The sequence below is a fragment of the Aptenodytes forsteri genome, unplaced genomic scaffold (assembly GCF_000699145.1).
Source record: "Aptenodytes forsteri isolate BGI_AS27 unplaced genomic scaffold, ASM69914v1 Scaffold357, whole genome shotgun sequence".
NCBI lineage: Eukaryota > Metazoa > Chordata > Aves > Sphenisciformes > Spheniscidae > Aptenodytes > Aptenodytes forsteri.
The window spans coordinates 1000131-1014442 of NW_008795671.1; the positions used below are offsets into that span (position 1 = coordinate 1000131).

The window sequence follows — 14312 nt, forward strand, 5'->3', positions numbered from 1 at the left end:
CTCGTTCTTCCTTCTGAATATAATGCCTAGGCATGCAGTACCTTCAGTGCATCTTCCTGAGTTGAAAAATCCTCGTAGATGCCAGTATTTAGCTCTGGTGCATTCAGCAGCAGTTCAACATCAGCCATGGCCAGCAAGACTTTGTTGATTTCAACCAAGTATTCAGCCGAAAAAGGCAAGGTCCTAACCCCTGCAGCAAAGTGGCCTTTTAACCTCTGCTGGACAGGGATTGCCTAAAAACATGAAAGTTCATTTCATATTTCAAAGAACAAGCAATTTTATGAAAAAATCGTAAATCAGTAGACTATATTCAGAATAAGTACTTTTCTACATTAAAAGACAAAACAAAGGCCTTTCTAGCAAAGTTGCATAAATTCAGAAAGCTGCAAGTCCTGCAGAGAATTGTTTCTATATTTATAAAAAAAAAGTTAAAAAATGGTAGATATCATGCTTCACAGTGACCCTGTGTTATTCTTTATTAAAACTCTGGGGAGTTCGAAGGGCACTGCTGTTTCTCTCACCTTGATCCTTACCATTTCCAGCACTTCTTGATCGAGCCTGTATCTAGTTATGATTACAACCCACTGTCTGTTTCCTTTATCATTAAGGACTCCCAGAAGTTACCGACTTACTGAAGCAGACTTTTTTCCTTCTCCACATTCTTTTCAATAAGGATCCCCACCCACATTTCCCAACCATTTTTTAAATAAATTAGTGCTCCACCAGTACCCCAAAATGCTTTTTGCAGCAATAAGAGACACTAACTCCTCAAGAGCTTGGCAACTGTTGTTATCTGCTCTGGCGGTAAGACCAGGCTATCTAGCCAAGTACCATGTTAGCAGATAAGAAAGCAAGAACAGTAATTTAATGAAGCTTTTTCTTGGATCATAAATGATTGCCTGGATCTGAAGCATTAGGAAGCCAGCTGCAAGGCAGCCATGCCTGGCAAAGGTAGCAGAGGCAGGTGAAGCAGATACTTCGAAGACTGAAAGCAGTTTTTTGCTGAAAAGGTTTCTTGTCCAACAGGATTCTGTTACCATCTCTGAAAACAGACCAGTTCTTTAAAATCAGCAATGAAAAAGTAAAGCCACCTCCAAATATTGCAGAATTCAAGCAACTTCTAAGTCACCATCCTGTACTCAGTGAATCTGAGTCAAGCAAGACAGAGACAGAAGCACTTGACTGTATGATTTACTAACAGCTGAGAACACACTTAAAAGTGTGAAGAATAAATGTACATTAACAGCTATTTCAGCCAGTGAATTTTACTTTGCAATTAGTCTGGGCTGGGTACACACATGCAAATCACCAGCACAGCTGACAACCAGTAAAATATTAAGCCCCACTAACAAAGTTGTTTGCAAACACCTGTCTATCTTCCTCCTCCACATGTTTCTGAGCATTTCAAATACATCACTCAAATGAACTGGAATCTAACATACACAGCATGTGTAGTTCAAAAGAAAGAAGGATTGCAGCAGAAAAGGTATGTTCACGTATTCACCATTCAGGATTTCTTCTCATGCACCGAATGCTCCTAAGGATTTTATTTGTTTTGTGTTGGTTTGGGTTTTTTTGTTTTGTTTTTTAAAGTAGACAATCATCCCTGTATTGAAACTGGGGACACAGTTGTACTTCCACAAGACCTTTGCCACCAAACATGGTATGCTTTCAGTCATTCATTGCACACCAAAGAAATAGAATGTACAGGCACGTAAGCATAAATTGAGTCTACTGAAAACAAGTATTACAGACAAGCATCATAAAATACTCAGCATTGCTTTTGATTCAGTAACAGTACAGCAGGCAAGCACCGCAGTAAAAACCATAAACTACTTCATATGCTTTAGTTACAAACCCAGCATCTTGGTCCCTGATGCTCCCCAAACACATTTTCTTGAGGCACTGTATATATTTTGTCAGCTTCCATCACTGAAATTTGGAGCAAAAGCCCAAGGCTTAGACAGTGGTATGATTTCCTGTGGAAGGAGAGGCCCCAGGTCCAAAGAAATCAGACAAAGCTTGTGCAACTCAAAGTATCTTTTCCCCAGCAATGTCGAATAAGCCTGGGTTTGAACAAACACCAGGATGCCTACTGCAACACAGCTGCCTGCAACATCTTCACAAGGTGTTTTCTCTAACTCTCCATCACCCCACAAGTCCCATTCTCACACAGGCAACAGTCCAGAATCTGGACTTCACCCAAAAGAATAGGTCACTGGACTTTATTATATTTCTACTTCACACACGTTGCTTTATCTCCTATTAGAAAAAACTGGCTCAAGATTTAAAACAGCATCTGTTGGCAGACAGCAAACTTGTTTTCCACTTGTTGCCAACACTGACATATACTGAAGCTTTCTGCTTCCCCGGTAGCACCATCCTGGGCCATGTTGCTGCTCTTTGGCAAAGCAGTGAATTCCTCCTGATGCTGTTCCTGCAGAGCACACCTCATTACTAATCTCCTCCAGCTGCCTCCCATCACAGAGATGATGTCTCCTCCTTTCACAACCCTCCTTCTTAAAGGTGAACATATGTAAGTGTTATAAACACATTAGTGCTTTACTATAGCTGAGTTAATATTGTTCAGCTGTTCTCTACCTTGCATTGCAGACTGGCAGCTTCTGAAATGCAGCATAAAGTACTAAAAAAATGGAAGAGCAGAAGTTTGACGTAACTGTCTCACACAAATCAAACACCTAAATGTCACAGAAGCTGTTTTTTAGGGGTTTGGGTTTTTGTCGGGTTTCTTTGTAAATTAAAAAAACACGCAAGCAAACTCTTTTCTTAAGCATCCACAAATAAAAAGTTAATCAAAGGTTATTTAGGAGGAGATCTGACTGGATGACTTAATAGCCCTTTTCTACTTTAATTTCAGTGGTGACACAGCATGTTCATTAAATTGGGCCTCTCAAATACTAGGAAAAATGTAGGACTGGGGAAAAAAGGGGACTACTCGGTTACTAGTGTACAGTCTATAAATAAGGCCTCTCAATGAGAGCTGCTAAAAATAATTTTAATTTAGTGGTCAAGTAAAAATTTGTTTCCTCCTATACTTAGCATCTAGTTTTACCTGCAATTCAGAATTTGGTTTCAGGTTTTCTTCCCCTTTCCCCTTTTACACTTAAATATATTTTGAAACAAAATCTACCAAAGATTCAACTCAAGGAGATGCTCTGACTTGCTTCCAAGTGGATTTTGGAAAGTACTGCTCAAGAAATTGACATAAAATTAAATAATTTACCTTCCATGTTTAACTACATAAACATTTTAACCAAAAGTGTTTACCCAGTCTAATCTCAGATCACCACACATTACTTATCATCTTTCCAAATAAATACCCTTTTGATTAGAAATGCTCACTTTTTAACCATTCCTTGCCCCTCCTCTCTCACACTCAAAATATTTCATAGCTAGTTTTCTAAGAAAAGGTTTTCCAAAGCTAAAAGCTCATGTCCATTTTATTTGTTCTTCTGGGTTAATTAATGCAGTCAGTAAGCAACATATTTATGGGCAATGTAGCTAACGGTTCATATTTAAGTGACCCAGAACCTTCCCTATAAAAAGCACAATAGGCAAACAAACATGTTTTCTTTATTACAGGAATAATACTTCAAGAGCCTTCAAGATGGTGTCTGTGTTTCAGTTTATAGGAAAAATTGCACTGTGCCTGCAACAGCAAATTCACTAACCATCTGCAAAATTATCTTTTTCACTTCAAAACAGTTTTCTAAAACCTGGAAAAATCTCTCAGGAACTTCAGTCAACTAATTACCTCTGCAATTTAAGGTTTAATTTTTCCTTTCCCTCATTCTGAGCCAAGTCGGAATAGAGCAATTTAAATAAATACTAAAGCAAGGTTAGACAAGAAGGAACTCAAGCAGATACAAACTTCCAATGCAGGCTTTTCCAGCTACCGGATTTGTGGCAAAACAAGGGTTATTCAGAAGTACCTGCTATGCAGAAGGGTTACCAATATTTCAGAGACACTTAACTCCATAATCCCTAGAAGCGTACATGATGAGGAATATTTATGATCCAGCTACTTCCAGCAATCAATATATAGATATATATGACCTTCAAGCACCATAAATAAGTCTTCTCCACACTGATTTACAAAAACGTAAATAATGTATTACATAAAACCTTAACTGGAGTCTACTCCCCACCTTTGCAGCTGAAATCTTTCTTTCCCTCCCTGTTTGTTCATTTCAAGCACTAGTTTCTCTTGCTCTGCTCACTGCACCTTCCTTACATCAAGGTGAGGAGTTGAGCCAGCTGCACACCACTGGGTCAAGAATTCATTTAGTGCTTCTCAGTCTTGAGCCGAGATGAGCAAAAAGCACTGCAATTTGCTATTTGGTTGTCTGGGGGCCCTATGGATACATCCAAGGTTTCCCTTTCCCCACCTTCATCAGACATCCCTACTGACTAAAAGAAGGGGGAGGGCATGTGTTCAAGCACAGAATAGATGGTAAAAATTGGGGAGGGGCAGTTTCTGTTGCAGAATTTTAGCATTAGGATCCCCCCTGGTGCTGAGGGTAAGTCAAGTCTGGTGGCTCAAAGAAAGTTCTGGATCAACTGTGTTCATTTAAAAAGATGATGATATTTGGGACCACTATTTCTCCCTTCAGAAATGGTATGGTCCCATACCATTCTTGGTGTTCAAGATCAATTAGTAAAGCAGGTGAGAGAACAAGCCATAAAACTAAAATAAGGTCACCCGAGACAGGCTGGCTTACCACTCAAATGTCAGAAGGCTAGAGGCACAGGCACATGAAGCAAAAGCAGCAGTTTTTGAGTTTCACAGCAGTAATGAAAACTGTTGTGGTCCCTTTCTGAAAGCCTAGCTGACTCAGCTGGACTAGAAACTACATCTGGGAAGTATAAGGATATTTTTACACAACTTCAAATCTGAGCAAAGATAACGTTTCTCCATCAATAGCCTATTGTAATCGCTATGGTAATACATATCTACATGATATTCTGCATTCAGCACCCAGATAGCAAGATGCAGTAATCCAGGAATGGATCCAGCAGTGCCAGGGATTAGTTGAAGTATATCCCTAAAGAAAAGGGTTTTACAGGAGGCAAAGGAACTTCCTTAGAGAAGACCAGTCAACCTGCAGTGAGACCAACAGTGACAAGGAAGACCAGTCTGTGGCACAATGGGACTGCTCCCATTAGCAAAGAACCATCCAGGTGCACCTTTTTCCCCTTTTCAATCTGGTAATTGATGCACTCAAAGCAGCTGAGCAGCTGATGATCAAACAGAAAAACTGAATCATGTTGTTTTACTTTAAATGTGTATGGATGCCCATTTCCTTCAAACAAAATCCCTGGCATCAGTCAGGTCCCAAGGAGCTCACGTGCAAGTACCACAGTACACCAGGAGTGACCACTAGGGACCCAACAGAGCGGTCAGATGTTGGACGGTTAAACAGACCCTGAGGCCATCTTTGCTGCCCAGCTCTGCATGGGAGGCTTATAATTTGAAAAAGTCTCTCTAAAGAGAAGCAGATTTAAAAGGTTTACTTTCATAGCTGATACTGAATAGCCTGTGTGACCAAGGAGAGCAGACTGTCTGCCATAGGTCTACAGCTTTCACAGGCAGCTGAAGCCACATAGCACTACAGCTGCGAATGAAGAGCACCACATTATGATTTTGTGGTGTAAGTCTCACAGGGAACCAGAGCATTTTACCCCTGCCTCCAAGTTAATTGGTGCTGGGTTAAAAAGTTACAGAGCAGTCAAAAAGAGATTGATTGGTTTTAATTATGAAGCTTCATATGCAGAAACTGAGAAGTACTTTACAGATTGCCTAGCCCCCAAGCTTCTCCAAGAAATTACTTACTGCTTCACAAGGTTCCTCACTGTTATTGCCTAAAATATTAATGTAATTACCATGCGACCAAAGTGTTTTGAAGGATGAAAAGAAATAGAATTAAAAAAAAAAAACCACCAAAAAACCCCCACAAAACCACCAAACCACAATAAAAGAATAAAAAACACTGAAAGTATCTGTACCCTCAACAATTAAGACATACAGCTTTCTGGGCAGTAAATTTTATCAGACCCTGACATCCTATTAAATCAGTTGTGAAATTGTTTGTCAAGACCCGCACACACACAAATTATCACACAACTCTTCTCATCAGAAATACTTCAACCTTTGTCATTTTTATTAATCTTCATTATGTACAGTAATATCAATCACATGAGGGTAGTTATCACTCCCTAAGCACTTGAGGTAGTGAAAGGCAGCATCAGAGTAGTTACAATAGCCCAACCACAGAATGCAGAGGCACTGAGTTTAAGCCTCAAACAAGGCTTTTACCATACCTGCACCACCCAGACATTGATTCAGGCTGGTTGAGCCAGGGTATCAAAAAAAGCTAAGCGTAATCCCCATGAGCAAGACTGGCAAGAAAAACTGTCCTGATTCAACCACACTGCCCAGATCACACTCTAAGACTTGGGCCTGATGGCTGGGATATTTTGGACCTATGATGACTATGTAGAAATCCCAAACTAGTATATGCAAATAGTTTCCTAATGAAAAATGAATGCTGTCATTTTGAAAACACTTCTTTCCAAGAAGGTGTCAAAAGAACAGCCATAAAACCCTAATATATGAATCTCTAAAGCTCACTGTTTGCTCTAAGAAAAAAAGTCTCTCATTTACCTGTAGTTTTTGTTCATCTTCCACACCTTGCAGCCCTGACAGACGGTGCTCAGCCTCATCCAGCCACTTCATTAGACTGTCATGTTCCTTCTTATACTGGGAAAACACTGGAGAGAGTTCCACCGCCTGCCTCCTTTGAAATGACCTGCACTCCTACAATGCAGTATATTAGGAAAATACGGTATAAGAAGAGGTAAGTAGTGAACAGAATAGGTCTTATTTATTTGAAAAACAAAAATACTGGAGGGATTCATTTGAAGAAGCAAATTCCAAAATATGCAGTACTAGCCATTTATTTCTTTAAAATAGGTATATTCTATTTAACTGCACAGACATGTAATCAAAGCCAGACTGAGGGTCTTACCCTGCGTTTGAGCTACACCTGACCTTACCAACCCTAATATGATTCAAACGGGTGAGCTAAAAGGAGTATAAGAATACAGATCCCCTTTGTTCTACACAAAAACATTTTTAATATGGCACGTGTACGAAAGCACCACAACATACTAGAGTCCGCAAGTGCTGATAATACCCTCTGTAGAAAGCAAGAGGAATTCAGGAACAGACTCATATTCACATAAACCTCGTCAGCTGAGAACTCAATGAATATGTTTGTGTACATGTCTCTATGTAGTCACTCTTCACACAGCCTGGTGGTGGAGACAAACCTTTGCTGGAGGGCCAGCAAAGACAAGTGAAGCAAATGCCCGACTGTCTGCACCCATCTGTGTAAAGACAAATAGGGTGGTCCTCTGTGAAGCTGTGAAAAGGACTTCAAAAATCAAAACGACTCCCCCAAAACTTTGGAATGACAAAATTCGTATTTTGGAAATGCAAAGATTCAGAGAGTCAGACTGTGTGTAGGCACATATAACTCTTCCCCAGATAATCTTATACACTAAAAAGTTATAACCAGGTTGTAAGTGGGATACCAAAGGGAAGACTACATAAATGAGCTTTAATTATAGTAACTATCATAATCATACCTGCGCACTGTTGTACTTTTTCTGCAGAAGCAACAGCTGTATGCGAATCTTCTCTCTCTTATGGTCTTCCATAGGCTGCTGTAACAACTGCCCTCCTCTCTGTAAAACTTCTTCAATCTGAGCTCTTTCTTGATCCAGCTAAAATTACACAGGTCTGTATTATCTATAGAAAGCTCAGCTATGGTTTCCAAAATGAATTTATCACCTGATCAGATATTAACCGTAACGGTACCAAACTGTTGCTTTATTATCCAAATGTGAGACAAAAAAATTCAAGCAGAGATTCTCCTCCACAACTACAAAATCCTAAAATCCAACTTGGTCATTCCATAAACTTCATAAAGAGATGTCCTGCAGGAAGCTCACTCAATGAGCCAGCAGTAGGCAGCCACAGCAAGAGCATGCTATGACTTCAGCTCCATTTCTATTCTAAACATTCCTTGACAATAATAAGCAAGCTCAGAGCAGAATAGTAAGAAAATGAAAACATAATAAATATAACAACAGCACAAAGGGAAGCATATGTTCTATAACAATAGGTCCTTCCATAGAGGCCTTTTAAAAAAATGTTTTCTGTAGTATACATGCCATTTGCCATAGACATATTCAGCTTTCCAGCTCAGTTCATAATATTTCATGTGCTTAAAAGGAAGGCAGATAGGGTGACCTGGCAGGCCTTTACCCAATTTTGTAGCCAACAAGACTATTGTGGACAAGATGCAAATAAAAGTATGACAGTTTTATACAGGCGAATAGCAAAACCTAGATAAGAATCCAGGAAAAGATAAATTTTGTTCCAAGTTCTTATTTGGACTTGCTATGAGCCATATTACAACACTCTTATTTGCACCTCATTTCACAAGCATCCACTGACCTGACCTATGCACTGTGATTCAATATCATACCAGTTTAAATTTAAAGTGAAAAAAAAATATCTACGCAATGCAATAGATTAGAGACCCAAAATTGCCAAATACATAGTAAGAGTCTCAGCTGCATTAAGTAATCATTTCAACATAAGTTCAGACAGTTAGATATGAAGAAAGACAGAAAAGTTTTGCTTTTACAGGAAGCATTCCTTATAAACAGCTACTTTGGGTAGAAGAGAGAAGATAAATGAAAATCAAAGTTCTCTACCTGAATTATATAAAACCATGGTGAAAATACAGACTGATGTATGACTAGTTACTCTCAGCGCACCAGCTATGGGAAAAGTATGGGAAAATTGTGCAGTGTTTCCAACAACCTAGCAATTTCCTTCATTTTCTACTCCTGTCTTAAATTTGATTTTCTCAGCAGAATTCCCCCTCAAAGTCTGGAGGAATGTAACACGTGGACAAAATAGAAAAGGAGTTAGTCAGTTATTTAATTCTTCCATTGCTCACAAACCTTTTCATCTTCCCCACTCAACTCCAGATGTTTTTCCACAACTTTTAACATATTCTGTACGTGACCCTCAAATTTTTCCAGGTCTGGAAAAGCTACTCTGACTTCACAGGGCTCTGACATGACAGGAAGTCGTTCTTGTCCAACAAGCATCTGCAAAGCAAAATAAAATTTTGTTCAAGCTGAAAATTTAGTCTGAGCTGTCACACACAGTTTAATGATTTAAACCAATTCTCCATGAACAGGCATACCAGTTTGTAGGACCATCAGATATCAGCATAAAAAAAAAAAAATTGCAAGAGTTGTTTGATCTAACACTGAGAGTTAGCTTGGACACAGTGTTGATAGGTATTACACCAAGCTTCTACCTTCAAACTTCAATCTGAGCATTTTGGTCTCAAAACAAACAAAAAACCTCCAGTCACATGAGCTTATGGTGTTGTTCTGTAGTTCATATAAATATGTACTGCAATATATAGATTTTTCTGAATCTTTGTAACAGTTATCGGTAAATTTTCCCTTGCAACTCAAGTCATCACCTGCTACTCAGGTAAAAAAAGCAGTTGGTCTAAAATCAGTCTGTCCATTTTTCACACATAAATATCTACACTTAAAAGAGAATCAAAAGCAGCAAAGTGCTGTTCTAACACTTAAAGATCTATCCCCTAAAGCTATTGGCCATCATTTTGGCATAGACCCCCGCAAGCACGTTTTGGGGCTTGCTTATCCTCACCTTGGCACTTTTGATGTGCTGAGAGACCTTCTCAAAGTTACGGTTCAGTTCTGCCAATTTGGGTTCAACAAGTTCACGGCATGACACCCCCCGACCATTCATTAGGATGATAGCCTGATCACGCACATTATCCACTCGAAGACTAACATCATCTAATTCAGATGTTAAGCGCTAAGAAGTGAAAGAAAAGGCAAATGGTTATCCTAGGAAAGGAAAAAATACTTTAAAAACGCAGGCAGCAAGCCTGACTTGACTTAATTTAGAATCCAGAAGTGGTTACTTGACAGCAACATTTCCTACCTTCACAGTTTCCTCCTTTTTGCTTGCTGACTTTTTCTCAATCTCATCCAGCAAGGCTTCAGCCTGATACAACCAAGTACTTATGTGGGCAACATTTTCATCAAAAATTTCCAGCTGGCTCTGATGATTCTGGAAAAAGATAAAAAAAAAAGTATCAATGTGAGAAACTTAAAAAAATCCACAAAAAAACCCACAAAAGCCAAAAACACCCACACAAAAAACCACACACCAAAAAAAATCCCTGCCAAAACCACCATTATGAGTAAAAAGAACATCAATGGAATAAATTGTTATGGATACACCTTGGAAAGGAACACTGAAAATTAGATTGTACCTATCACCTTCAATAAGTATTTACAAGAATTCAATTTTCATTCTAGACCCTTTGATGTTATCGTTCCTAATTCATAAAAAGGGAAACAGTAACAGCTGAAGTGGTTTGTCCAACTAAATAAAGACAGACAAGGTATTACAACATTACAGCTAGACCACATCATCTCAGTTGACCAAAACACCCATGATTTTTTCAGTTATCACTAGCAGATACAACAGTACGCATTACATGCAGTTGTTGTTGCGTCTTTTTTGAATTGAAAGGGGATTACACCAAAACCTGCAAATTATAATAGTCAAGTTTTGGTATTTTACTGATTACATTAAAATATTTCTTCCTCTTAAGAAAAGTCACCACATTGTAGACATGTCAATTAGGTCTGCTTTCATATGTAGTCAGAAATAGTAACATTAGGTGCCACAGACAGAAACACCACATTATTCTGTGTGGTGTATCACACAAAGCTATCGGATTCAGAGAAGTACCATCCTGCTTAAGCACAGAGCTTCTTACCCAAAAAAAGGGTAGCTAAGCTTTGATCTTTTAGACTAACAAAACAGAGGGAGGAGAGGAAAAGAGAGAAGGCCTGTGATTGGTCTCTATATCAACATCAAGAAACTTATATCTTCACCTAGAGAAAGAAGAATTTAACCTAACAAAGTCAGCACAAGGACAATACTCATCACCAGACATGAACATAATTTAGAAGGTTTTTAGTTGTGGATCATCCTTACAGCATTTACAAATAAGGGTAAACTACCTGACTGCTCCTAACATGGACATCACTGGATTATGAGACAAACAGTATGACCTGCAACAGGCACTGAACAGGATGCAGAGAGCTCACCATCTAGGTATACACCAAAGTTTCCACAATTTCAGCCCGTATCAGGGGCTTCTGAAGGTGGATTGTCATAACTAGCTGAACAATACAGAAATACCTATCTAAAAACATCAGTCTGATACTAGCATCACTTGTAGACTGCTTCATGTCCATTTAGCAAAACTTGCAGCTTTAGGCTGTATAATACGCTTAGTCTTCCATTTACTCAGCCAAACAGTCGCTGTTGGCCTCAACCTTGAGTTGGCATACTCTTAAACACTTGCAGTTATGGGCTGTCTGAAAGAGCAATAGGCTGACAGAGAGTCCCAAGTGCTTTGCTGAGCACCACTAGGGAGTTATCAATTGTCCATTAAACAGCCATCATCTGGGCCTCGAGGAAATCTGGACACAAAAATGTTCTGTTCATGCTGGAGCTGGCACAGAGGTTTCTTTCAGGCTGAATAAAGAGCAGCACACACAGCAGCCTCATGGAAACCAGTCCTTTTGGGCTAGTTCCTTTTGTTTTCTACTTCCATTAATAAATTCATGAGCTTATAGAAAGTTACATAGAAAACACAAGATCCAACTTCTGGGCTTTAATTAACCTGTTATGAAACAAAAAACACTTCCATAACCTGGTGGGTTTTTTCCCCTCATTTTAATCAGGCAGAATCAGCTACTACCAGTTAACGAGTAAACCCACTAGCAGTTTTATGAATGCTTTCATGCCCCATAACCCACTCAGTCAATGTGTGATGGTAGATGCTGCCTTTCAGGATAGTTTAGAAAGTTACTTCTATGCACTAGGGTAGCAAGAATTGTATTAAGAGCTAAATAACAAGTGGACACAAAAGGCTAGCACTATTGGTGTAGCAAAAGAGAAAGTGATAAAACATTAACAGGGAAGAGGTACAAGGAGATAAATTTGTAAACAAGGACAAAAGATTAAAAATGTAATGCAATAGCACATAAAAGGGGGGGAGAAAGGAAAGATAAAGAGATTAAAACAACAGATGTGTGAAAGGTGTTCACTAAGCATACGCTAGATTTTCTACAGAAAAGAGGAATTATACCACAAAGTCTAGGGAGAGTAACAAACCCAGAAAAGAGTCCTAGCACTGAAGCCAGGAGAAAGAGAAAGGCAAAAGGAAAAAAGTTAAACGTAGTTTTATTCTCTACAACTAAGCAGGTTATTCCCACTAGGTCAAGTTAACTGTCTGCCTGGGATATTTACATAGTTTCACGACTCTCACATCCAGATTCTGCATTTTCATCTCCTACCCACTGAGCACAAGCCACTACGACCAAGCGCATGGCACCAATGCCTATCAGCACATCTAAAACACTTGCAAAACAGTTTCCCACCTTCCTCATTGTATATAACCTCATGACTCACCTCTCCATCTACAGAGTAACTAGATATCCATTCTACATTCCTTTAAGTCCATGAGGCATCATGGAAGTTTCACATCACAGCGAAGTGAGACAAGTAAAAACTGCAACTGCTCCAAGGATGTGAGGGAGAACCACCCTGAATATTTCTCACACGTGCAACTTACCAACAAGGTGTCACACCAGTCCTCGGTCCAGGTCCGAACTCTGCTCCAGCCAGCATTAAGGACACACAGCTTCTCCTCCAGGGAAGTCTCACTCCCTTCCACCAGAGCCTGGAGCGTGGTGCAGCTTTCTGTGATGCTCTTCAGATCAACTTTCCTCCTCTCCAGCTCTCTCAGCACATTCTGAAACAAGAGGAGCCATTAACACTGCACACTGCTCCCAATCACAAGGGCAAGGGAGCCAGATTTTTACCTCCACAGGAAACAAATAGTATCATAGATGATCTTCACTTGAGAAAAATCAAACCAAGTAGAATCACCTTCTGTTTAAACTCACTCTCTGTAGATAGTGATCTCTTTCTTTTTTTTTTTTTGTTTTTTTTTTTTTTTGGGGGGGGGGGGAAGAGCACACGCACGCAAGGGCACAATGCATGAAGTATCCTGAATAACTTAGCTTGAGACCTTTTTCTTGTGTTGTCTTATAATATCTTCACAGTTCCTTTTCATTATGTAGGTAAAGCAAATGCATCACATCACATGATAGGTCCAATTTTAAAAGGTTCTTTTCTGCACTGTCAAGCACCACAGAGAACGCAGTTTTCAAGAGACACTTTGGATTTCTCTGTATCTTTTCCTATTAAAGTACTTCTACAGTTAGCAACAATGAGAAAAGTGGTAGGCCAAGGCTGAATGTTTTTTTGAGAACCACCACCCATTACTGCATATGTTCAATTCACTTGCTACATATTACAGAAGCCCTATTGTTATACTACCTATACATAGATATCTAAATAGCTTTAGCTTGAATATTTTTTCCAAGTCATCTCTGATTTTAAATAGGTTTTTTTTTAATCTAAAAAAAGATCACCTTCTTTGAAAGAATGCATACTGACATACAAATTAAGTTGTATGTCATCTCTTGAATATCAGTATATGGCTTCCATGTAGAAAATAGCACTTCTTGCCATACAAGATCACCGATTATTATTGATAACATCTGGCTATTTAGAAAGCTCTTTGATGTCACTGTACATTGTGTGGAAGAATGCAGTTAATCACAACTAGTGTCTGGAGCTCCTCGAGCATCTTGCTATCTGTGAAGTAAAGAATTTATTATTTTATCATAACTTATTATCTTAGAGACAGAAATAAATACTCAAGTTACTACATTTTAAAATTGCCTCTAGAAAACCTTAAGACAGGAAGGACAACTTTGCATGCAACATAATGGGCTTGTCCTCCTGTTGGTGCAGCGTAAGAGTTCATGAACTATTTGCATTGCTTACAAATGTATAGTAAGTATACTTCAATAAGTATTTACAAACTTGTTTGGTAAGAAGTCTTAGGGATACTGCCACAGCAGAAGTGTAGCACTAGTAATTGCTAAACTCGAGTGAAATGGGTGAGAGCAGGTTATAGTTAGATATTTTTGTAATTTTAGAATCATAGAATAATTTGGGTTGGAAGGGACCTCTAAAGGTCATCTAGGCCAACCCCCCTGCCATGGGC

General features: G+C 39.1%; 1 protein-coding gene across 1 annotated transcript in view; it reads right to left on the minus strand.

The window, feature by feature from the left end:
* UTRN (utrophin) overlaps nt 1-14312 on the minus strand; it is a 419780-nt gene that overhangs the window by 259080 nt on the left and 146388 nt on the right. Inside the window, exons 34-40 of the mRNA XM_009282506.2 lie at nt 12807-12986; nt 10091-10219; nt 9791-9961; nt 9061-9210; nt 7672-7809; nt 6686-6838; nt 42-233 (exon numbers count right to left, since the gene is read on the minus strand). Coding sequence (XP_009280781.1) covers nt 42-233; nt 6686-6838; nt 7672-7809; nt 9061-9210; nt 9791-9961; nt 10091-10219; nt 12807-12986 — 1113 coding nt within the window. The remainder of the gene's footprint in view (nt 1-41; nt 234-6685; nt 6839-7671; nt 7810-9060; nt 9211-9790; nt 9962-10090; nt 10220-12806; nt 12987-14312) is intronic.